The 26,694-nt window shown below is 34.0% G+C and overlaps 3 protein-coding genes and 2 long non-coding RNA genes across 5 annotated transcripts in view; 3 read left to right on the top strand and 2 right to left on the bottom strand.

Moving 5' to 3' along the window:
- LOC105342786 (tyramine beta-hydroxylase) overlaps nucleotides 1–26,694 on the top strand; it is a 266,828-nt gene that overhangs the window by 8,524 nt on the left and 231,610 nt on the right. The window lies entirely within an intron of this gene.
- LOC136274913 (macrophage-expressed gene 1 protein-like) lies at nucleotides 992–2,811 on the bottom strand. The gene has a single exon (XM_066082805.1). It carries the CDS (start codon nucleotides 2,809–2,811, stop codon nucleotides 1,492–1,494), a length of 1,320 nt encoding a protein of 439 aa, XP_065938877.1. The 3' UTR covers nucleotides 992–1,491.
- LOC117682078 (uncharacterized) lies at nucleotides 9,426–16,506 on the bottom strand. The gene is made up of 4 exons (XR_010713362.1): nucleotides 16,153–16,506; nucleotides 15,706–15,832; nucleotides 15,221–15,301; nucleotides 9,426–9,651 (listed from the first exon to the last, which is right to left on the bottom strand). It is a non-coding gene; the product is annotated as an uncharacterized lncRNA (long non-coding RNA).
- LOC136274912 (E3 ubiquitin-protein ligase TRIM71-like) lies at nucleotides 10,611–13,283 on the top strand. The gene is made up of 2 exons (XM_066082804.1): nucleotides 10,611–10,861; nucleotides 11,083–13,283. The coding sequence occupies exon 2, from the start codon at nucleotides 11,117–11,119 to the stop codon at nucleotides 12,782–12,784; it is 1,668 nt and encodes a 555-aa protein (XP_065938876.1). The 5' UTR covers nucleotides 10,611–10,861; nucleotides 11,083–11,116; the 3' UTR covers nucleotides 12,785–13,283.
- Nucleotides 21,953–24,302, top strand: LOC136274911 (uncharacterized). The gene is made up of 3 exons (XR_010713361.1): nucleotides 21,953–22,118; nucleotides 22,699–22,851; nucleotides 23,167–24,302. It is a non-coding gene; the product is annotated as an uncharacterized lncRNA (long non-coding RNA).

The raw sequence follows: 26,694 nt of genomic DNA, 5'->3' as shown, positions 1-26,694 counted from the left end.
AGATAAACAATAAGTATATTAAACATTAATTAAATATTTACCCCCCAAAATAATGTTACCTAACATTGAAGCGCAGTGGGTTAGTGCGTTTACATGTCTGTAAGAGCATTGGGGTTCAATGTTTATTTTTGGTAATTTTACAATTGATATAAATTAATTTTCATTGGGGGGGGGGGGGTTGGTCTGGACCCCTCACTTCCACCCCTTCTCTAAATCTGTGCACACGATGATGTACATGTAGGCACACAGAAGCAAATCTAAAACCGGCAACCGCCACGGGGAGGGGGCATAATTTAATTTTTAATTTTGTTTGTAATAATTATATAGACCGTTATACTTTCTATGACATGAAATGTTAAGATTATTGATTAAATGAAAAATTCAATGCAAACAGTTCAACCCCAAATTGCACAAAAAGTGCTGCTCATGTGTATTATCATATGGGATAGGATCTCATCCTTCAGTTATGAAAATTATAATTTTTAGATGTATTACCGGAGTTTGCATGTGACCTTCATTTTTAATTAAACTGGTACAAAACAGTGTTATTTAGGGGCAAACACTTGGTGCGGGTATTACTGCCTAATGACAGCATATAGTTTAGTATTTACATTTCACAGCCTTTTTCAACGGTCAGATACAATCTAATTGAAATCAGATTCTCTATTCGCTCCTTTTTAACGTCGCTACACAAATTAAAGCGATCATACAAAAAAAAGCGGATCAAGGATCTGATTTTAATCAGACATCAGTCAGATTTTTCTTATTATATACATTCACTTGAATTGAACAGTATGTAGGTGGAGAATATATATATATATATATATATATATATATATATATATATATATATATATATATATATAATTTATCAATTAATCCGTTTTGGGACTAAAAACCTACAGAAGATACCGTAAATGTATGAATATTAAGCTGCTCGAATGGGTGACTCAGTAGTTACAACATTCAACAAAATCAGACAAACAAAATGTATGAATGAAACAACGTTTAATATAAACTGATTCCATGTAAATATTGAAAATTGTCATTAGCTAAACATCAAATGATGAAATGTGTTAAAGACCTGAACACTTTCGAAGTGAGATTTCAAGAAAACCGTTAATGATGGTGTGGTGTTAGTACTCAAACTACAGATATCACAAACTACAGATATCACAAAGACATCACACTGAGTCATCTAAACTGCTCATTGGATAGAAAAGCTATAAAAAAATATAAAATATTTGTTAAAAAAAAAAACAAAAACAAAAAAAAGAAAACAACTTAAACAACTAAAGTAAGTGCCCTGCAAAGAAAAAAAAAAGAAAGAAATAGTATATGTATGTTTCCTGTTAGGTACAAAGTTAGATGATTGCAAATCAAAGTCTGTACATGACAATCAATTTTCATTTATAAATTTTGTTTCCTAATCATCTAAATTTTTGTAAAAGGACAGTACTCCTTGGCCAGGACGTTGTGTATTTAGTCCGCTCACGCTGTTTGGGGGGAGTCTTCAGTGTGTCCAGTCGCTCCGTATTCTCGTCGATTCTCAGCACCAGTTTCCGGGTTTGGCATTCTGTGATACGGGCGTCTTGACCTTTGATGTCTTCTATACATGACCATAACCATGGTTACGGTTGCCAAGATAACCAATGTGATCACTATGGCGATGGCTGCAGTGGAACCGGAAGAGATACGGTCTTCGTTCCCTTGGGAGTCGCCCCCGCGGTCTGCTTCTTTCGCGGAATTGGGCTGGTTCGCCAGAGTTAGGTCGGTCCAAGTCTCCCCGCCCGTGCTGATCATGTATTCCTCGGAAATTCCAGAATCCACATAGGCGTCTCCCGGCAAATCCATAAATGGCGGACGTCTGACGGGCGGAAGTCTTTTGTAGGAGAAGGCGTTAGCTTTCACACAGTAGTTGATTTCACAGGAGTTTTCTATCGTTGCTAAGTGCATGCTGTACCCAGTCGGGCAACCCCGCGGCCAGTTATTCGACGCTTTAAGGTAAGAGGAGAGAGAGTGCAACATATCTGAATTTTTAAACGACGTATCCTGATGAACGGCGAGTGGATTTCCGGTCATACAACTAAACAAACCAGCGAAAGGTACGGAGAAGCGAAACCCTAGCTCATAGTCATCACTGACACAGACCTGCATACCGAGACCGAGTTTCAGGGGGTAGAAATAGAGGGGACACCCGCGGGACTGGGTCAGCGGATTATCGATCTTGTTTGTATATATCCCGCCAAACTGGAATCCAGATTGCTGATCCACGTGACCTTGCGCGACGCACCAAAATGACTGATATTTAGCGCTACCGTAGACATTGTAATTGTCACAACAGGTAGACAGCCACAAAAATCCACAATCATGGCAGCTTCTCCGGGTTTCGGTGGCAGATCTTGTGCCTTCGTTCAGTAGAACACTCTCATAACCGCTGGGGCAGGACTGAGCTCCAGTGAGAGGATTTTTCTGGACAAGTCCGTTACAGAGATTCTGACTGAGTTGCCCCGACTGTTTGCATTGCTGATAAACTCCCCCGAAGGTGTAGTTGGTTTCCGGACTCTCACATGTTCCGTCGTCAACATTCGCAATAAAACTAAAGTTGGGAGAGTCCAGATTGGTACACCCTCTGTAGATGTTGAATTTATAGTACTCCTCCACTGCGCTTTTTACGGTTTGGACCAAAGGAAACAGGATGGAAGGCGGGAGTTCCGGAAGTGTCTGGGCGGAAATCAGCTCGTAGATCGGATATCCGGACTTGTCTACCGCTACCAGGTCTCCACTCAAACCAGAGGCCCACTGATTCATATATATCATATTCATATATATCGGTATATATATATATATATATATATATATATATATATATATATATATATATATATATATATATATATATATATATATATATATATATTACCTGTCATTAAATGAAATGTACTTTGAAAGAAAGATCATGTTTCAAAAAAAAATTTGATTTATTTAATATCCTCTTGTATCATAAAACGAGCAAAAACTGTAAAATATCGGTATCTCACACAACTGAATTCACAGTTCTCTTTTCCTTCATGCTTCATGTTTGATGTTAATTTAGAATTCTTTCTTACATTGTATATTATTGCACAACCAACTAACTAACCAACTCTCTCTCTCTCTCTCTCTCTCTCTCTCTCTCTCTCTCTCTCTCTCTCTCTCTCTCTCTCCCCCCAGATCTATCAATTCTCTTTTTTCGAACAGAACGACAGAAATGTATTAAATATAAAGATATGTTTGGTTTATAATATATAAAAATGCATAAGAGGTCCATCACCTTTAAAATAAATTACGGAAATAACAGATTCAAATTTGACATATAATTTCCTCGCAAAAATTGATAAAGTGTGAATACTTTTTAAGATATATTTTATTTCACCTAATCTTGTGTTAAAACGGGAAATTAATATAAAAAAAACCCGGCATACCAGGAGCCTTAATGGAGGAAATGAAAGTGTTCCATTCAGAACTACAAGATTTACAAAAACACCACAAAAAATAAAAAAAAAATCAAAAAACGTGTCAAATGAGTGTTCTCTACCACGCCAAAAAGTAAGTAATTTGGTTTAATAGACATCCAAACAACAGTGAATTAAAACATGCTTTTGCGTATTGTAGAAAGACATATAATAAGCTAAGAAGTCTTTAATCAAATTCTTTACAATTATATTTTAGATGAATAAACTCATTGTCACCACATAATTCAGAACAAAATAAAATGTTGAATACGATTAAAGAAAATACATTTAGGTAAACGGGTGCAGAAAATTAACTGTCGGAATATCAGAATCTGTTGATCACAACAAAACTTTGTTAATTAAACATTTCATAAACTGACGAGGAAAGCTCAAAATACAATTATACTTAACTAAAGATGAAACCAAATCCTTTGGACTTTTTGTTTACTCAAAACGAAGTAAAACAAAGCATTTTGCATCTGTAAAATGGTAAAAGTTGATGTCACTTTGTGCATATTTTATTACAAACACCAAATAATTAACACAACAAATGAATATAAATATCTTAGTGTCGTGTTTACATCAGAGGCGCCAAACGGTATATTATGTTTAGAAAACAAGGTTTTCTGCAAATATTTAAGGGGCGTGGTCACGATTTTGATTAAAAATGTTTTTCAATTCTAATGTTTACAATGCTTCAGAAAGGCATTATTGATAGGCAACCAAAATTTGGGTTTCAGTTGTTGAGTTATAAGGCAGTTACAGAGCTTAAATTCTTTGGTACGTAAACAAAGCTTTTGTTTACATTTTGAACGTTAAAGTGATAATTCAAGGTTTAAAGCTAAAATGAATGCATAGTATATCTATAACTTCAATTTCACTCCTAATTTCCTTATTTTCATACCAATTTTTACATACTCCCAAAAAAAGTGTGGGGGGGGGTGGGGGTTGGGGGCACTCCATGATAATTCAATTTTTTATATATAAATTAAAAAAAAATAGTTGCTGCGAGAAAAAGTGTGTGGAGGGGGGGGGGCTGTGTCCCCCCCCCCCCCCCTGATGCTACGTACCTGAACAAACTATTCAATTTGTGCAACAGCTAACTTTTAAAAATTGGCGATACGCAGAGAGAGAGAGAGAGAGAGAGAGAAAGAGAGAGAGAGAGAGAGAGAGAGAGAGAGAATTTAAATGAAAAGTATGATAATGTGGGAAAAAAATACAATCCAGAAAAGTATGTTCTTGCTATCATCTGCTTGCTGGTAAAGACCGTTTCTTTAATTCTTCAATACCAAGGTGCCAAACTGCAGGTATGAGAAAAAACATACAACAATCCTAACTGAAAATCTCGGTCTCATTTTGTCTTGATTTAAATGGCTTTTCAATTTGATTTTTGTTTAAATGCCTTACATCAAACTATAAATGTTCATTATTTGTCTTATTAAATCAAATTGATGAGGGTTTTTGTTGAATCATTTTATTGCTTTATCATTTTATATGGTGGTAATTTAAAACAAAATAGTTGTCCATCAGCATTTAAACCTGAACAATCCCTGTTATCTAAGATCTTTGTTACCCGTTTACTTTGCTGTAAAAGAACAATGTCTATTTGTTATATCTCTTTAATGAACAATAAACACAGTCACGTAAAGCATAATCAATTGATATTCAAGAACCTTAAAGTTGATTGTTGAATGATAGACTTATCAAATAAACCATAATAATTAACGAGTGCACATTGCACATTACATAGGAAAGAACCAAAAAAGGACAAGACAGAACCAATCTTAATATTACCTGTAAATTCTGGATAAGTGTGGTTATTATTTTGGCCACTTTGTGTTGTGACAAACTCATGGAATCCGATATAGAATTAAGTTCTATTCTGTTAACCTATACCCTACAGAAGAACCCCTATACCCCTTGATGAGATCGAAAATGTGTTAAAGGTGGAAACTGCATCAGAAGGAAAATTTACAAATATTCATACAAATTCCACAACCTTATTTAATTAACAAAACTACCAGCTTTAAAGTAAACATGGTGTTGTGGGCTCCATGATGCCTTATTCATTTACAATTTTAATTTCTATGTACTGATTTTCCATTTTCTCTTTAATATACCATATCAAAGGAAAAAAAGGTTGGCACTGCATCGAATGCAAAAGTAAAAATTATTCATACAAATATTGCACAATTTACTGTAAATGTAGACATATTACATTTGTCTATGCATTCTTTTTAGTGTTTTTAGTGACTTCCGCTAAATCAAGTTTATCACCATAAAATGTCATTTGTTTATGCATAACAGAGGTGCATCCAGAAATCATTTCATCCAACTCTACGCTAACTTCTTGAAAAACCAATATCCGCCAAATATCATACAAGCCATATATAACCTTTACAGTAAATAAGTTAAAACAAAACAACATACATGTATTAAGTGAACATAAACATGTGTTGAAGTTTCCATGTTGGGAGTCCATGATGTCGTCTAATGATAATGTTTGTTGAAGTTGCTTGGTCTAGTTGTAGAGGAAGTTAATTGATGCTGTAAAGCAATACTGTAATTATTATGCATATGCATGTCAATTTGATGGATATCGCAGTAGATAATTTTCTTGATCAAATATTCTATGAATAAAGCTGCATGCTCAAAACACTGTTACAAAACAAGGCATTCTAAAAACGGACAAATTACCCCAAAACAGATTCACCCCGACATTGAGATATATTTAGTATTATGACACTTTGGCATTCACAATAAAAAAAACTTTTGAAGGGGTGGGTTAAAAGAACATACATCCATGCAATACTTTAAACTCCATTATTTGTATTAGTAAATAATGTCTACAAACTCCGGGTGAATCCAATAATTAAATAATAATTGAGGAATCAACCTATTAAGAAAATGTTTCTCTGTTTACAACTTTATATTTCCAGTACACATTGATATTGTATTTTTTTTTTAGGTTAACACATTAGGAACTTTTAACATGATACGTCAGTTGGTGATTCTAATGGCACAGAACGAGCCCAATGAGGACAAGGCCCGAGGGGTAATCATCAACTCCTCCAGCGTTGCTGCATTTGACGGACAGATAAGTCAGGTGGCTTATGCAGCAAGTAAGGCTGCAGTCGCAGGAATGACACAATCTCTAGCTCAAGATGTTTGGGAGTTACATTTTACAGCCTATTTTAACGGTTGGATACAATCTGATTAAAATCAGATCCTCGATCCGCTCCTTTTTGTATCGTCGCTACACGAGGTGTTACGACAATAGAAAAAAAGGAACGGATCAAAGATCTGATTTTAATCCGATTCCCGTCAGATGATTCATATTATATACACGTACTTGAATTGAACAGTACTTAGTTTTTAAGTGGATAATACAAGATTAGATATAATATAATTGAAAGTTTTGGTTACAACTTTTTCAACTAAATAAATACTGTATGCCAAATATCGTCATTTTGGTGTACAATGTCTACTGGTAATGTTGTGATGACGACTGGTCAACATCATGTGCGACATTTATCTCTAATTGGATAATGTCATTGTGTAGTACATATGTTTAAGTCTTTGATTGGATGATTTCAGAATTTGATAACTCTATGATTGGTTGACGTCATAGTGTGATTTTAATAATTGATTGGTTGACGTAATTATGTAATTTTACGCTCTGATCGGGTGAACAATGTTACGTTTGACATACATGTATGTTCAATGAAATTTCAATGGGGCTGTTGACCATTTTATTTCTAGGTGTATTCGACACTCCTTTGCTAGCAGCCTTGCTACAGAAAGCAATTGATGCCCTGACCAAAACAGTTGCTTTTCCTCAGAGACTTGGAAAACTCGATGAATTTGCACAGATGTGTCAAGCAATTGTTAAAAATCCTTATCTGAATGGTGAAACAATTCGATTGGATGGAGCTCTCAGAATGGTATGACAGTCCTCAATTCCTATTGGATCAGGATTGCTTAATGTGATGTCATAGACTGAGAGAGCTGTAAACTGAGAGCATTGTGAGGTTTTGATTGGGAAAACTAATGCAAAATGACAACCAATCATATGAAAGTTGTGAACAAAGATTTTTTTGTTTCATAGCTGTAATGTATTCCAAGAAATTAAACAAGATGAAAATGCTGTGATGTGTTTTTGATACCCTACAAATTTTTGTACAATAAAATGTTGAAAAATTAATGAATTTTTCACTTGGTTTATTTCAATGTTAATTATGGTCCTTGCTTACTAAGACCATGCACAGGTGCTTTGGTCTCCTATATGCATACGTATGGTGCCTAATGTCCATATAACCAGTATTATTTAAGTATTGAATCCTTATTTTTTGAAGGATATAGTCTCATAACTGCAACGGTGTGTGCATACAAATTGAATAACGCGCGTTAGCGCGTTATGAAAATTTGTTTGCACACACCGTTGCAGTTATGAGACTATATCTTTCAAAAAATAAGGATTTAATGCTTATATTTACATTTTTTTTACCTTCTTGTCTTGTACGCAAATGCGAATTATACCTCAAAATTATTGTATTATCCTATGGGTAAGTTCAAATTAATGGAAGAGCCACAGTAACTTTGATTTTCGCTTGTGACGTTGTATTTAGCAGCGTTAAACGTTTGTGACGTCACAATTAAAACTCGTGATTTAACCTATTAGTACCCTGTCTGTGTTATGGTGCTATATCTGCGGTAGCTTTACATGCAAAATATATGTGGAATGTAAATATATGTATATGCATATACCGGGGTAATGAAGGGAGATTTTTCATCTGAATCATTTTGAAAATGCAACATGAATGTGGAAGCATCCAAATCATGTTACGGTAAATATAATGCTACCATAGTTGAATTGGAACTCTATTACCAAAATCACAAATCAATATTAGATAAATTGTGTTTACAAAATATTGGGATAATTTTAGAACAGAAATAGTGTAAGACAATTCTCCATTGCTTTTTTCCACTCTTTTCATGATTATTAATTGTAATATTTAAAACATAAATTATACAAAGCCAACTAGTATTTTCATTACATTCAAAAGTTTTGAATTGTGCACTGTATCTTTAAATGCTAGTTGCTTTCTCGAGTGGCTGCTTTCCATGATAAGAAATTTTTATTTGGAATTTATAAAACTCGTCACCCAGACATACTAATTTTGAATAAAAGAAAGAATTTTTCGATCAGATTTATTTTCTTTGATTTTACTTTTGATTTTTCGTGCATTTCAATGTACATGTAACCATATGTATTAAGTATGTTTAAAAAAACTAATTAATTATTTATTTCGTACATGGTTTTACTTGAATATACATGTACTTACATGAAAAAACACATTTAGTATTCACATTTTACAGCCTTTTTCAACGAGCAGATAGAATCTGATTAAAATCAGATCCTCGATCCGCTCCTTATTTTATCATCGCTACACGAGGTGTTACGACAACAGAAAAAAAGGAGCGGATCAAGGATCTGATTTTAATCCGATTGCGGTCAGATGATTGTTATTATAAACATGTACTTGAATTGAACGGTACTAAGTATTTAAGTGGAGAATAGCAGAATAGATAAAATATAATTGAAAGTTTAGGTTACAATTTTTTCAACAAATACTGTATGCAAAATATTGCCATTTAGATGTTTGTAAATGTAGATATTAGATTTCGATTTTAATTGAATTTAAGCTTTAAGTCGTGTAAGGCTTTCTGTGGGAATCCTTAACTTTACAATCATAATTCAAAATACATTCATTCAATCATTAACAATTATAGGATTTTAATTGGGGGGGGGGGGGGGTTAAAGGTTTAGAACTGACTGACACATACTTTATAAGACAACACTACATGATATCTAAGAAAAATTATGTTCTTATGACAGCTGTATTATTATTTTGATAAATCATACCGTCTTATAGTTAATATATGTATATTGTGACGATTATGCAGTCCTTTTTTTCCATCACTTTTTGACAAATTTTAACAAAAATTTTAAAATATGATAGTGTGAGTGGTTTTTGGAGAAACAAAAAAGAAGACATTAAATACTAAGAACACGATAGATAATTTATTCTTCATAATATATAAAAACAGGGATTCCGGTGCAGCAACAGTGGACTCCCAGTGTGGCCATTGGTACCTGTAAAATATGAAAGAAGAACAAATAAGTAAAATTAGAAAGGAAAATAAAAGAGATAAGGTTTGAATGTTATCATTCACCCCACCCGCCAGACTTGGTGTGAAGAATAATTCTTGGCATAACTTTTTATTACAGTACAATATTTTGGTTGAATCTGATACATGTAGCGAGATATACAGGACTACTGAGGTCATTCGTAGAAACTAAATGCAGAAGATTTTGTATACAGAAAGACAGTCGACATGAAAGAAAAATGGACAAAATCCAAGACGGAAAGCAGAAAAAAACATTGTGTTTAGAACTTTCGGGGGTGGGGGGGGGGGGGGCTTAAGGTGGTATGGGACATCTGTCGATGCGTGAACTTTGTGAATATGGATAATTGATACTAAAAATTAGAGACGACTTAGACCAGGCAGCAATTTATTAAAGCCACTTCACTTTCGAAAGTTGTCAGGAATGGATAGCAGGAATTTTAGGCCCTGAACGTTTAGGCCCATATGTGTTTAAGGACTAAATATTTAAAATGTTTTGGCACCATTGATATTTTTTCCCTTCAATTCACTTTATTTACAAACGTAAAATTTTTATATTTTTGATTAGTTTAAGAAATAATTTTTCTATGTTAATATTCTTGTTATTACATTGATACGTTGATCTACGTATTATGTAATATCCATATTACGGGTTTTAATTATTAATTAAGCGAGGAAGTAGGCGTAGGTGTCAATATAAATTTTACTATAAATTATTACCAAAATTGCACAACTTTAGATATAGGGGTAATATAAATTCAAAACGAACTTTTAACAAAAATCCTCTTGACATTTAAAAAAATAAACCACATATGCATCCAGGAAGGCATGCTACTGTTTTAAGTGGAAGTTACACAAGTGCTTGAAAATCAAGCCCAGGTCTTTTCATCCCCCCACCCCCGAAAAAAAACTAAAATTCAAATGACCTAGCATTAGTACAAAACTGGAATAGTCAAACATCTTACACATTATTTTTCATCTCATAAAAAAAATCGGCCCTGTCGAGGGCGGAAACGCACCAAAGTCAAAGGGGATCGAATTCGGGAATTATTTTGCCTCAGCTATGCCACCTAAATAAATCCACCCCTCTTATATATAAGTTAATCACGTGACGATCACAAAGGCCAACAAGACCAGGAAGAAAAATACCGTAATCGCCATGTTGGATTTTTGTAAAGGTTTGTTTTTTAATTAGTGAACTTAAATAATTACTATTTCATTTTTCCACAAATTCAAAATAAAATAAATTAAAAAATGCGTTACTTAAAAAGGTCTTAATCAAGAAACTCAAACTATTGTATACGTGTGCACGTTCAACATGCAAATTAGATGGACATTAATTAAATGATTTACTGGAGTATGATAAACTATAATAAGTGATCGACTTTTTTTTCTTCAGAATATCTCTTAAAATCCCATCAAAGTGTCTGACCATGGACCCTGAGTACAGCCTTCAGGATGTGTTACGGTGTCATCTTTGTGAGACCCCGGGCCCCCCTATGTACTGTGTCATTTGTAACAAATATCTGTGTAAAGCATGTGAGGGGGACCATATATCAGATTTTTCTAAAGAACACAAAGTGGTGCCATTTGAAAAGAGGGGATATACTCCAAAGTGTCAAAAACATCCCTCAAAAATATGTGAACATTACTGTAAACAATGTGGCATTCCTATTTGTGCAACATGTCTTTCCTCTGAAGAACACAATGACCATCATTTTTTTGAAATAACTAAAACCATGGACAACAAAAAAGAAATCATTCAAAAAAATTTACGTGAACTAGAGAAAACCATTTATCTTAAATATCAAGAGATTGCATCCATTACCACAGACCAGAAATCTGCTCTGAATGAAAACTCAAAGAAATTAACAACAGAAATCGACAGACATGGAGAAGACTTGCACAGAGAAATAAACATCATTATCAGATACATGAAATCTAACATGGAGGAAATGGAAACCAAACACCTGGCTGTCTTAGACAAACAGGAAGATGAAATTAAACACACCATTTCTGAAATCACACAGACCATTACTGAACTAAAGACGTTACTGGACTCCAATGATGTTAGCCGTGTCTCTGCCTACAAATCCAGGAATGATGAATTCAGAAGATTGCCTCCTAAACTCACAGTGTCCTTACCAAGTTTTACACCTCAGAAGATCAACAAAGAACAACTTTATCAACAGTTTGGTTCTCTGTCAGTGTCATCTATCAAAACAGAAGAACATGGCTACACCATGGAATCTCCCGGTGCTGAGTTCTCTCCCCCGGACAGACCGCTCATTGATGTACCACGGATCATGACACTGATAAACACTGAGTATGGAGGATTTAATCCATTACGCAGTGTGTCCTGTCTGAGTGATGAGGAGATGTGGACGCGTGGTTATAATGACAGTATCATGAGACTGTACAACCTCAGTGGGGAACTAGTGAAGTTAGTCCAAACCAAGTCAGGGAACGTTCCATGGGACATAGCAGTGACGAGGAGTGGGGATCTAGTTTATACTGATTACACAGATAGAACTGTGAACATAGTGAAGAATAAAAAGATAAAGACAGTGATCAGACTACGGGGGTGGATACCTCGCGCTGTCTGTAGTACCTCCTCTGATGACCTCCTGGTTGTCATGGACAGTGATGATGATAAACAAACAAAAGTTGTGTGTTACTCTGGCTCCACAGAGAAACAAAGTATTCAGTACGACGACAAAGGACAACCTCTCTATTCATCTGGTGGATATAAATACATCAGTGAGAACAGGAACCTAGATATATGTGTGTCAGACCGTGAAGCCCGTGTAGTAGTGGTGGTCAATCAGGCCGGGAAACTCCGGTTTACCTACACTGGTCCTCCCTCTACTACCAAGAGATCATTCGATCCATACGGCATCACAACAGACAGCCAGGGTCGCATCCTGACAGCAGACCGTAACAACAAGCGTATCCACATCCTGGATCAGGACGGACAGTTCCTCCGCTACATTGACAACTGTCATTTACAGGCTCCATGGGGTTTATGTGTGGACACCAGAGACAACCTCTTTGTGGCTGAGTACACAGGTACAGTGAAGAGAATACAATATAACATGTAAACAAACTTTGTTTATAATAATCAAACTATTTGTTTATTTATTTACATGTAACATTAGTGAAGGAAATCGAAATTACAAATGAAACAAACCATGTTTTATAATAATCAAATGGTTCATGATATTGAATTACATTTAAAAAAAGTAAATAAAGTGACAACAGCTAAATATTACATGTAAATAAATTATTTTTGTTTGATACCATGTTTACATGTCATCAATCTATATTACATCTTGTATGTAACAAACTACATATAACTGACTGTGTTTACATAATGTATGTCAACTGACTGATTGTTTTAATCATTAAATGTAAACTAACTGTTTTTTTATATTGGGTGTGAACAAACCAAATGTGGTGATTTAAAACTCCAAACATTGCGTGCCATCAAACTGTGTGTGTAATATTATTATATTTAATATATGTTAAATTTGAATACAATGTATATTGTTTATATGTGTATATTAAATAATAAATGTAAATAAACTGTATAATTATGAAGTGTGATTGATTACATCAATAACATAGGCTCTTGACATTACATACATTTTTTCTCAGAGGTAGAAAGTTCTCCTAACTTTACACTGCTATATAAAAGTACATCATCTCATAGTTAGGAAAACCATCTACCACTCAGAAGAAATATTTGTATTATCCAGTGCTTAATCGGGTCTCAATTAAAAAATGAAATGCTTTCGTGTTTTCATGTGTCATGTGGGTTAAGAAGACAATGAGAATAGCAGAAAAAATAAATCACTCTCAATTGCCTTCGATGGTTTTAAAATTTTCAAAATTGATCGTTATTGTCGATCAGCACGTTTCACAGAAGGAACAGCCAATTTTTCCATATATTAAGGTTACCATGGTTACTATAACTACTTAGAAGTCTAAGGTCAGCCCGTATTAGTCCGTATTTATCAAAGTTTGGATTATTTTGTGATGGATTGTAACTTAACAACATACCGTAAATAGCACGGACTGACCTCAGACTTACAAACAGTTGTATAAGACCCATATATGGAAGAATTTCCTGTACCTTCTATTCAATGTACATGTACTAACTGAGAAAACTGGTAACTTGCACACTTGCCTTTAATGGATAACTGAGATTTAGAGAGAAATTAAGAGAGAGAGAGAGAGATGTAAAAACATGTATAATTAATACAAGAGGCCCATGGGCCACATTGCTCACCTGAGAAAACAGTCATAATAAAATCAGCTTTATTGAGTCATATACAAAATATTTGAACAATTTTGTAAATGAGGTCCAGTATAAAAATATCTTAAAACTCTACCCCCTTATGTGGCCCACACCGTACCCTCAAGGTTCATGATTTGAAGAAACCTGAATCTGCGAATGCTTTCACACAAGTTCCAGCTTTTCTGGCCGATTGGTTTTTAAGGAGAAGAATATCAAAGACCCATATATTCCATTAAAAATATTTGACCTTCTCACCCCAATGTGGTCCCACCCTACCTTCAGGTTAATGATTTGAAAAACGTGAATCAACTATATCTGAGGATGCTTCCATACAATTGCAATTAACAGATTTTCTGGCCAATTGGTTTCTGAGAATAAGGTTTTGAGAGATTTTTCTTTCTTTTCCTACGTAAAAATTCGACCCCCCAATGTGGCCCTACTCTAACCCCGGGGATCATGATTTAAACAAATTTAACTCTACTCTACCTGAGAATGCTGCCACACAAATTAGAGCTTTTTTGGCCAAATGGTTTGAGAAGGAAAATTTCAAAGATTGTGCTGTATACAATCCAATGTTAAAATTAGACTCCCATTGTGGCCCATCTTATAAGATTAGGTAATTACCCCCAGGGATCATTTTTTGAAGAAACATAAATCTTCTCTATTTGAGGATGCTTCCGCACAAGTTAAATTTTTCTGGCTGAACGGTTTTTGAGTAGAAGATTTCTTATTAAAAAATACCAAAACATTTTTAATAATTCTTAATTATCTCCTCTTGAAAGATGACGTAACCCTTCATTTAAACAAACTTTAATCCCCTTTACCCAAGAATGCCTTGTGCTTAGTGTGGTTAAAATTGACCTAGTGGTTCTGGAGAAGTTTGAAATATAAAAAGTATATGGACAGATCGACTGATGGACAGACATACGTCGGACAAAAAAATGATCAGAATAGCTCACTTTAGCTTCTAGCTTAGGTGAGCTAAAAATGGTTTCTTTTGGTGATTCATATGTGCTATGAAGGAAGAAATCATTGCAGAAAAAAAAAATACATTACCCACTGGGTTATTTATGTTTTTTATCTGCAACGGTAGCTACCATCACACCCACATGTACCACCAAAGAAAGCATTTTGTTTTAAAAATAATTTCAAAATTTATAAACAAAAAGTTATGAATTTTATGAACAACTTGATAGGCTTTATAAGGATCAAATAACATTAGTTTTAAGGTACAAACCTCCCAATGAAAGTCTGTAGATTCTGAGCTAAATTGCTATGTAGGTAGTTGTTACTTTCAAGCTGTTATTGTCTGCAGGGTCTGAAAAATGCAGAAAATTATAAGTCATGGTGAAGAAACCTAATTATATATTTAGTGCAATTACTGTATTACAAGATTTTATCTTTATTAAAGTCCTAGGACAGCAACTGCAACACCAGTAATATTTGTTGATAACTTGATGATTAAATTTTTTCTATGAATAAGAATATCTAATGTTGAAAATTCAAAATATGAAAACTGCATTTCTGATTTTTTGTTCACCAGTAAAATGTATGAGTTATCTTTCTTTGAATACAGTCACTGTTGGATGAGTTATTTCCCTTTGATTAGTCTGATGATACCAAGTTGATATTCAGGCAGGATTCTAATAAAGAATCATCTTACATTCTTACATAACTATTAGTACTTAAAAATTAGTTGATTTTGTGACACTCTACCTATACCTGCATTGTTTATACGTATAAAGTGTGACCCGTTGTCATAGATCCAATGCTTGACCAGCTGACACCTGCTCAGTGATGACATCCTACTACAGAGAATCGAGTTGCTGGGAGAAAATGCCTTTCAGACCTGTGATCATATTTGGAAATAATTGGTGATAGTTGAAAATATATTAGTTTTAAAAATACACGTTATTTTTTTTCTCAGTTTTGACATAATATTCTGCTAGAGTTTTTGCAAATTTTTGCAAATATCAAGAATTGAGGCAACCCCCCCCCCCCCCCCCAAAAAAAATAACAAAACAAAAACAAAAGACCACACAAACAGTGTCAATGATTAATATCAGAAAATTCATATTATATTAAGGAGACTGGCTCAGGTCACCAAATTAACCATAAGATTTGTCCTAAATTTTGAAATATGATACTTGGCTAAATAGATAAACTAACTTTTAGTAAAGAAAATAAATATCCATAAGATCTTTATGGTGGTTAGGAATCAACTTTCCCAAGGATCTTTATGGTGGTTTGGGACTCGATATCCACAAGATCTGCATAGTGGTTTGGGATTCCCCACAGGATCTGCATGGTGGTTAAGGATTCTCCACAGGATCTGCATGGTGGTTAAGGATTCTCCACAGGATCTGCATGGTGGTTAGGGATTACTCTTCACAGGATCACGCAGTATATGGTTTGAGATTCCCCACAGGATCTGCAGGGTGGTTAGGGGTTCTCCACAAGATCTGCATGATGATTTGGGAATTAATCTTCACAGCAATCTTCAAGAGAATAAATGGTTCAGACCAATTGAGTGTCGCCATCTCCTACGGCAGAGGAAGGCAAATGATGATTAGTTTCAACATCAAAGGCCTGAAGGGCCATAATGGCTTACGGGTTTGGTATGTCTATATTTACATGGATCGAGTATGATTCCCTCTGTTTCTTACTGAAACTTTAGTTTATTTATAGCTCTATAGAAAATAACTAGCTACATGTAATTCATAGATCAATAGAAACTTACAGGACTGATATCAACATGCCCCATTTGTTGATTGGTCGAACCTTAGTGACCGAGACAGACAGGATTGAAATCTAGACGCCTCTTTTATCAATTGGTTGAAATCACCATTGCTTTTAGGAAAATCATAGACTGCATAAAATAATAATGATGATGTCAGACTCAAACTCCAATATGAGACAATTTTTTTCTTTGTTTTATCCAACGACTGAAGTACATTAACTGTAAATTTATTCAACTATATAGGACACAAAAACACTTAAAACCAACATGCTCTCAAATATCAGCATACCTTGTATTCCTACGCACTATGAACTTGCGCGAGAGTTGGTGCACGGTGCGACGTAACAGCGAAACAGCCAGCGCGAAATCACTGCGCGTAAAAATAATATAACCATGCAAAAGATGAAATGTACTGCATGTTATGTACTATAATTAATGAATTCTCATGAAATCTACACCAACAAGTATTATTCCATTTTATTTGTATTTCATAAATGTATATTTATTCATATTTTTCTGGGTTTTTTCTACTTTTTTGAGAGGCTGACCTTCACAAGCTTTTATAAGAATTATAGATTCACAAGGCAGTTCTAACACCTGTTTTCTTTTTTTCCCTTTGTACAGAGATAAACTCTTTGGAGGGGGAGGGGGCAAGAAACAGGCAGAAATATGCGATTACAACAAACTTGTTTTGACACCAAATTGAATTAAAATTAATTACTGCACTATAACTTTGCAGTCAGTCTCTCTTTACATGACATGTGTACACAGTCATTTTCAGAGGCATACTATACGATTTCTCTATGTTATAGTAATGTGACATTCCGTATATGACTTGCAATCAAGCTTAACTGCATATTGTTTTCTTATTTGAGTACATTTGGTCTCAAGTTTCCAATATTTTTACGACAAATAAACAATTGAATCATAGCACAACCAAGGTAACTAATTGTGCTATTTTTAGATCTTGGAAAATCCCCAACATTCGATAATGGCGGAGGTGTCGAAGAAGGTACATTATATTAAAACAAGTAGTAATTGCCCCTCTATTTATGCATTTATTACCGATTTATAATCCCAATTTCAATATATCTCAATCATAAGTTCAGTTCTTTAACCGTTAAACACTTTCCCCCTTGCTGAGATCGATGTCGATCGAAGTTAGCGACGCTCTCTGCGGGTGCAAACGTTTTTATGAAGATAGAACGAAATAACGACAACTTTACATTTACTTATCACTGTTAGGATTTGAAATAATTGGGAACAGATTTTTTGCTTATAATACATGTAAATATGCATAGCGGAAAGCATGGCGGCACTGTGTGATGCATTAGATATGGCCAGAAATTAGTCCTGACTTTTACCCCATTTCATTTGTAACCAGTAACAAGGCACTGTTTTCTGGTGACAAAAGTAACATATAATACAAAACTGATTATTTTCTTTCTGCTGGATGGTTTAATTTCATCCAGTAACAATGGTTACAGCTATATTCTATTGGTGACAAAAGGTAACAGAGGTGACAAGCCTTTTTCTGTTTAGCAGGGGGTCTTATTTTATGTGGTTACAATGGTTACAGCTATATTCTATTGGTGACAAGAGGTAACAGAGGTGAATAGCCTTTTTCTGTTTTGCAGGGGGTCTTATTTTATTTGGTTACAATGGTTACAATGGTTACAGCTATATTCTATTGGTGACAAGAGGTAACAGAGGTGACAAGCCTTTTTCTGTTTAGCAGGGGGTGGTCTTATTTTATTTGGTTACAATGGTAACAGCTATATTCTCTTTGTGACATGGGGTAACAGTGGTGTCAGTCATTTTTATGATTTACAAGGTGTCTTTTTTAAATTGGTTACATTGGTTACAATGGTTACCTAACCCTAACCCTACCCTAAACTAACCCTAATCCTATAACCCTAATCCTAAACTAACCCTAACCCCTAACCCTAAACTAACCCTAATCCTAACCCTAACCCAAACCTAACTCTGTTTTGTAACCAATGTTACCAGTAACCACTGTAACATGTCACAAGTACATCAAAGTTTGAAAATCATTCATAATCAAACATTGTTACCGATGTAACCAATGTTACTGGTTACAAATAGAAAGGGGTAAAAGTCAGGACTAATTTCTGGCCATATATGACCTGGAGAGCATTGAAAAAATCCTTACCCTCCAACGGTACACAGAAAACCCTGTATGACAGTTATTTTTCCCAGTACTGTATTCGTAAACTATACCTCAACGATTCCACAGACCCATTCAAGCGTTTTTTTAAAGAAATTATTACAAAAGTCTACAACCCTGAATCCATCAAATCCAACTTCATTACCATCACCCCCGCTATTACCACGAAAGAACCGACCAAAAAACCCCGAGTGGCACTTGTAGACCTCCCTCAAAATCCGAACAACAGTCTTGACGACTTTCAAATCTAAGGTAAGATTTTATTCCATTCATATCGTTGTATTTTGTGTCAACTAGAATCTCGGAAGTTTTCTGATCGAGAGCTCAAAATGGCCGCCGTAAATAGATGCATAGCAACGACCTAAATCTTACGTCATAGTGCAATATGCGCGCGGATCTTGATTTCTGGGGACCGGTAAAGTAAAGTCTAACCATTTTTGGTACTGAGAACCGTCAGGATGGTGTTTGATTTAAGATAGAGCAATATACCAAAAATCAATAGATCAGATCAGATTTTGTAATTTAGATATGATTAGAATAATTATCATTAATAATTTAAAGCGCTACAGGTTGATGTGCATCTTTTTTGTAAGCCCCCGCATGGAACGCCAAATTAACATATATTCAAATATTTGTACCTATCTTCAAATAATTGTACCTATCTTTAATTCAATTGTACCTATCTTCAATTCAATTGTACCTATCTTCAATTCAATTGTACCTATCTTCAAATTGAATTAGAGATAGGTACAATTCAATTATACATATCTCTAATTAATTTGAAGATAGGCACAATTCAATTACAATTCATAGGTACAAATGCAATGAATTGAAGATAGGTACAATTGAATTAAAGATAGGTACAATTGAATTGAACCTATCTTCAATTACTAAAATATTGGCAATAATGAATACTCCCTGTATAGTACGTCATTTCCGTTACGTCACAAATATGATTTTGTCAACTTTTCGAAAGATTGAGCCGATAAACAAACAAAAACTCACAATAATTGTTACCGCTTTAATAAATAGAGTGATTATCAACTGAATTATACATTCTTTGATAAAATTATGGAAAAAAATAAAGCCAGTTTTTTTATTTAGGTATATAACGTTAGTCACCCTAACTACGTCACTACCCTAACTCCGTCACTTTTGGGGTATTCGGGTATACATGTTTTTGGCTTACTTATTGATATACATGTATAATATTTTAATAAGTAAATGATGCCTTTTGCAAATATATTGCACACACACACATACACACACACTCGTTTCCCTCCATGTTGAAATGTCTTCAAGGGAGCGTTCATTATTTTCAACAATACACAAAACGAATTGAACCTAGGTATAATTGAATTGTACCTATCTTCAAATCCTTTGTAGTATGGAACGCCAAATTAACATATATTCAAATATTTGTACCTATCTTCAAATAATTGAACCTATCTTCAATTCAATTGTACCTATCTTCAATTCAATTGTACCTATCTTCAATTCAATTGTACCTATCTTCAATTCAATTGTACCTATCTTCAAATTGAATTAGAGATAGGTACAATTCAATTATACCTATCTTTAATTCATTTGAAGATAGGTAAAATTGATTTGAAGATAGGTACAAATGCAATGAATTGAAGATAGGTACAATTGAATTAAAGATAGGTACAATTGAATTGAACCTATCTTCAATTACTAAAATATTGGCAATAATGAATACTCCCTGTATTATAATAGTACTGCATCAGATGAAGGCGCATCCATTTTGAATATTGTTGCTGTTGTTGTTTTGTATTCATACGCGACGCTTCATTTACATTATTTACATTTTTGATCAATGACACTTCAAAGTTTTTGATTTGAAAATGTTTTATAAAATGATAAGAAATGAAGATAATAATTTTTCTGTTGATCGGCGTATCAAAGAAAAAATTGACCGGAAAACTTTTTCATCAATGCGATACGTCGATCAATAGAAAAATTATTATCTTCATTTCTTTAAATTAATTGTTTTATGTAGAACGTTTAGACCAAAATACAGTCAGTGCATGATTTTAATATTTTTTATCTTTATTTTCAAAAATTTCTATAGGCACTTGATACCCCATCAAATAGAGGGGTTGTTGGTGCTTCCCTCGTTTCCCTCTATGTTGAAATATCTTCAAGGGAGCGTTCATTATTTTCAACAATACACAAAACGAATTGAACCTAGGTATAATTGAATTGTACCTATCTTTAAATCCTTTGTAGATATGTCTGAATTGAACCTATCTTCAAATCAATTGTACCTATCTTTAAATGAATTTTACCTATCTTCAAATGAATTAGAGATAGGTATAATTCAATTGAACCTATCTTTAATTGAATTGAAGAAAGGTATAATTCATTTGTACCTAGGTATAATTCATTTGTACCTAGGTATAATTATTTAGAGATAGGTATAATTATTTACACCTATCTTCAATTCAATTGTACCCATCTTCAAATGATTTGAAGATAGGTACAATTAATTGAAGATAGGTACAATTATTTGAAGATAGGTACAAATATTTGAATATATGTTAATTTGGCGTTCCATATTGTAGATATGTCTGAATTGAACCTATCTTCAAATCAATTGTACCTATCTTTAAATGAATTCTACCTATCTTCAAAAGAATTAGAGATAGGTATAATTCAATTGAACCTATCTTTAATTGAATTGAAGATAGGTATAATTCATTTGTACCTAGGTATAATTCATTTGTACCTAGGTATAATTCATTTGTACCTAGGTATAATTCATTTGTACTTAGGTATAATTATTTAGAGATAGGTATAATTATTTACACCTATCTTTAATTCAATTGTACCTATCTTTAATTCAATTGTACCTATCTTCAAATGATTTGAAGATAGGTACAATTAATTGAAGATAGGTACAATTATTTGAAGATAGGTACAAATATTTGAATATATGTTAATTTGGCGTTCCATATTATCTTTTCCGAAATCCCGTTCGAGTTATCTCCCGCGATAACTCATATGCAGACAGACTGAATTTTCTCTAGCTGCATGCACATCGGCACTGGCTGATCAGTGATGCAAGCCAGCAGAAACTTTACATCAACATCATCAAGATGTGTCCGATCTATCGTACGATTATATACTCAGCGATTGAAAAGTTCGTGATCCTGGATAGGAGAGGAGCGGATCGTCAACATGCAGGTACGATGTTTCAAGTGTGTGCATATTCCATGTTTACATGTTATATGTTAACTAACGTTTCCAGATACGTGTTGAAACACTAAAAAATCTACTGTTATTATTAAACTTAAAGATGCAGGTCTTTTCATGTAACTCTACAATATACGGGGAAATTCGGGTTGACAGAGGGTCTGTCAATTTTCTCCGAAGAGCTTCGGATAAATTTCTATCTATTGTGAATTTCTTATACAAGAATGAATGAATACAGTGTAACTGTAATGATTACGAAATAAATCTGCAGATATATATTTCAAACATGCGGTTGCAAGCATGCAATCTGATTTCAAGCGCTGATCCAGAAAAAAAATTCGGACGGGGGGGGGGGATTGATTGATTGAGTAACAAGGTTGGGAGGGGGAGTAAGCCATATTTTTATGAATTTTATAATTTAAATTTAAAGAGTTTTTTAGGGGGTCTGGATCCCCATGACCCCTCCTAGATCCGGTCTACATGTTTTGTGTATATTGCCACAGTGAATCCATTTATAGGAGTATATATGCAGTTTGAAAATGTTCATAACATTTTATTTTTTTTCCTACAGGGTTGTTTTAAGATCCGAAGCAATGTTACACAGACAGAAGAATAGGTGAATGCTGCTCCAGTATATGTTGTATATATGATGGCTATAACAATAACATACATGTATATCACTTGGGAAATCATGCACAACAAACTGTCCATATGATGATACCATGTAAGTATTTATTTGGTGAAATATGCCTTGCGTTTTGAATATTTCTAAAGTTTGTAATTACATGTATATAAAATCAGACATGGATTAACATATATTTGATAAAAGAGGTTGGACATACCTCTTGATCTCATTTGCTTTTGATCAATAAAACATACTGTAAGTTATTTCAATACAGAGATACATTATCATTTTTTTTTAAAATTTTATCTGAGTGTATAAATCTTGTGCTTTTACGCTGTTATACATGTACTCAATACATGTACATTAGTTTGCATGTTTTATTATGAATTATATTTTGTCTTGCATATACACAAGGTTGACAAAGATATTTAAATATGGAGAGGGATAAAGAGACATGCTACAGAAGAAGGAAGATAAAGGCACATGATACAGACACCAGAGTGATTACACCAACATCAGTCCAATAACATTGGTACACACTGGAACTTGAGACCACAAAGGCCTGGATTCTTTTGAAATATACTGTGATCTGTGCAATATCACTTGGAATCATGGAAAACTTGCATCACAGTGTTAACAATTTTCAGTGAATTTTCATTGTCTAGCATAGAAATAATTAATTTTATGTTTGAATATATAGCTGGAAATTTTCCTATATGTAATTCACTTACTGTGTTCAACAGGTTTGGTACACGCAAACTCATAAATTGTATCTCAAAAACATAAGACTTAAAGTATGTATCCTAAATAATGACCAATGCAATCAGCACAGTATTACACATGTAATAAAATCTTAATGTTTACTGACCTTCTAAGAAGAGAGATATAACTCTCAGTTGGTGTGAATGACTATTGTAAAGGCAAAGTTTTACATGTTTACATAAACAAAGACTTTAAAAGTTTTGAAAACATTCATATTTTGATAAAATGTAAACTTTATTTTAATTTTTATTTATACATGTTTTAATTCCAACACATGTAGAAATTGTTTAGTTGTCTTAATGTCAAATTTGTTAACAAAAAAGACACTAGTATGTCAACATATGAATGAAAGAATGTTTTTAAAGTGTTATAAATTGATTTGTCATAATTAAATTTTTATATGAAAAACATGCAATTTTCATGTGAATTTTGCATGAATTTTATATGAATATGACACAAATATCTAATCGCATGAAAAACATACGAAAAATTATTCGCATGAAAATTGTACATTTTTCATGCGAATATCATGCGAACATATTCGCATGATATTTGCATGAGAAACTTTTCATCTGATTTTCGCATGATTAGTGCATGATTTTCATGCGAAAAGGAAATCGCATGAAAATTATGCGAGCCACTTTTCCCTGTGTAGGTAGACACTGTGTTTTCAATATAATTTTGATTTGCAAAAGGAGCAATTTATTAAAAAGAGTAAAGGTGTGAACCACCAAATCAGTAAATCCTGGGATATCGAAACAGTCTGTAATACGAGTACATTTATCTACTGTCTGTCCAGGTAATGATGTAATCCACAGGTAATGTTGTGTACTGCCTGACCAGGTTCTTTTGAGAACCATGTACACTGTTAATGTGTACAGTGTGTACAGTTAATATTATATACAGTTAATGTTGTGTACTGTCTGTCCAGATAATGTTGTGTATAATGTGTACATTTAATGTGTACAGTGTAGATGTACAATGTGTAGAGTTAATGTGTTCTGTCTGTCCAGATAATGTTGTGTACAATGTGTACATTTAATGTGTACAGTGTAGATGTACAATGTGTAGAGTTAATGTGTTCTGTCTGTCCAGATAATGTTGTGTATAATGTGTACAGTCAATGTGTACAGTGTGTAGAGTTATGTCGCCTACCTTCTTATAATACCAGATATTGTTGTGTACAATGTGTACAGTCAATGTGTACAGTGTAAACGTACAGTGTGTAAAGTAAATGTTGTGTTCTGTCTGTCCAGCTTATGTTGTGTACAATGTGTACAGTTAATGTGTACAGTGTCTGTATACAGTGTGTAGAGTTAATGTTGTGTTCTGTCCGTCCAGATAGTGTTGTAAACAATGTTTAAGTCAAAGTGTGCAGTATCGGTATACAGTGTGTAGTCTCTATCAAGATAATAAAGTGTACAATGTGTACAGTCAATTGCATTGTGTGAATTTTGTGTACTGAATGTCCAGATAAAATTGTGTACAATGTGCACGGTCAATGTGTACAGTGTAGATGTACAGTGCGTAGAGTTAATGTTGTGTACTTTCTATCCAGATAATGTTGGGTACAATGTGTACAGTCAAAATGTACTGTCTGTCCAGATAAAGGTGTGTACAATGTGTATTGTCAATGTGTACAGTGTAGGTGTACAGTGTGTAGAGTTAATGTTGTGTACAGTTTGTTTAGATATGTTGTGTACTATGTGTACAGTCAATGTGTACAGTGTAGGGTTACAGTGTTCAGATTTAATGTTGCGTAGTGTCTGTCCAGATAATGTTGTGTACAATGTGTACAGTCAATATGTACAGTGTTGATACAGGTACAGTGTGTACAAATAATGTTGTGTACTGTCTGTCCAGATAATATTGTGCACAATGTGTACAGAGAATGTGTACAGTGTCGGTATGTAGTGTGTAGAGTAAATGTTGTGTATTGTCTGTCCAGGTAACGTTTATTCAAAGGTTTGTTCCAGGTGCACGGCTTTGATGTACACGGCTTATTACTCTGGTTCTCGTACATTTCTAAATTGAACAGAAGACGGGCGATTGGTGCATAACTTTGTGAAAGCTTGAAAAGAAATTTTCAAAAATTTAATTCGAGAACTGAATGCTGTATTTATTTACTCTGCTGGACATGTACATCTGGCTGAATGGATAACCACTGGTTACTCTTTGGAAACAACCTGCCACTGTATGTAAATTTGTTTTTAATTGATGTATGGCATTATATGATCGAATGTATTGAGACCGGTATTTTACTCTTATTTGATTTGCTATTATTTTATAAATATATATTTCCTTGAAAATGTATGTCCCTGTATTTACTGTCGATAACAAGACATTTTCTGACAAACACGTTCGGTTGCCATTTTTATTCAATAGTTTCCTATATCCTTTTGAGTAACAGGCAGGTTGATTTTATCCGAAAACTTACTTGACTATCCTTCAGTAAACTCTGAAAAAGACGGTATGCAAGAACAATCGCCACATTATGCATTGTGTCCTGTTTGATTGACGCTATGTTGTGATTGATTGTGATCAAACTTTCTCCTCTTTAAGTCTTGTTTTAAGCCCGCTGGGTTTTGTGATCGGCCTCGGCCGATCACAGTTGTGTCCGTATGAGGCATTCGGCATACATGTATCTTACTATTTGTGCACGCATTGCACCTTGCACTTCTTAATTTACTATGTAATGACAGCCTCGTGTAAATCTTTAATAACATGCAAATGACTAAAACCTTAAGAAGATGGGTGAATAAGGCGTGTACACTGCCCATATGAGGATAGATAAGATACTATAAAATTAAAATATGAACAAATCTCATAATTTCTTTCTCCATTATTAAAAACAATGTATATTTACCATAACATCGATTTATAACCTTTAAATATGTTAAATATTTAGAGTAGGTTGATTTAAACTGGCGTATGCGTGTCAAAACCTCCAAATAGTGTCATTTATAGAACTTCAATGCCTTTTCTTTTATAGAGTGGGTCTGGGCTCCATATTTTTGTCAAAGTCTATATGAGGTTTAAAGGAAATCAAACCGATTTAAATCAACAAAAGCGTGGAGAGATGACCCACTATACTTTAAAAATGTCATTTTGTATCCCAACAATTGAACGTTTTAGAGAAATACTACAAGTCCGTAAATTCGTGGTTGAAGTTGCACATAG

The sequence above is a fragment of the Magallana gigas genome, chromosome 4, assembly GCF_963853765.1.
Source record: "Magallana gigas chromosome 4, xbMagGiga1.1, whole genome shotgun sequence".
Taxonomy (NCBI): domain Eukaryota; kingdom Metazoa; phylum Mollusca; class Bivalvia; order Ostreida; family Ostreidae; genus Magallana; species Magallana gigas.
The sequence above is the reverse complement of the archived record's forward strand: the minus strand, read 5'-3'. Positions and strand labels throughout refer to the sequence as shown.

What these genes read in the sequence shown, in the direction of transcription:
- LOC136274913 (XM_066082805.1), bottom strand. Translation starts at nt 2,811, where the DNA reads ATGAATCAGTGGGCCTCTGGTTTGAGTGGAGACCTGGTAGCGGTAGAC.
- LOC136274912 (XM_066082804.1), top strand. Translation starts at nt 11,117, where the DNA reads ATGGACCCTGAGTACAGCCTTCAGGATGTGTTACGGTGTCATCTTTGT.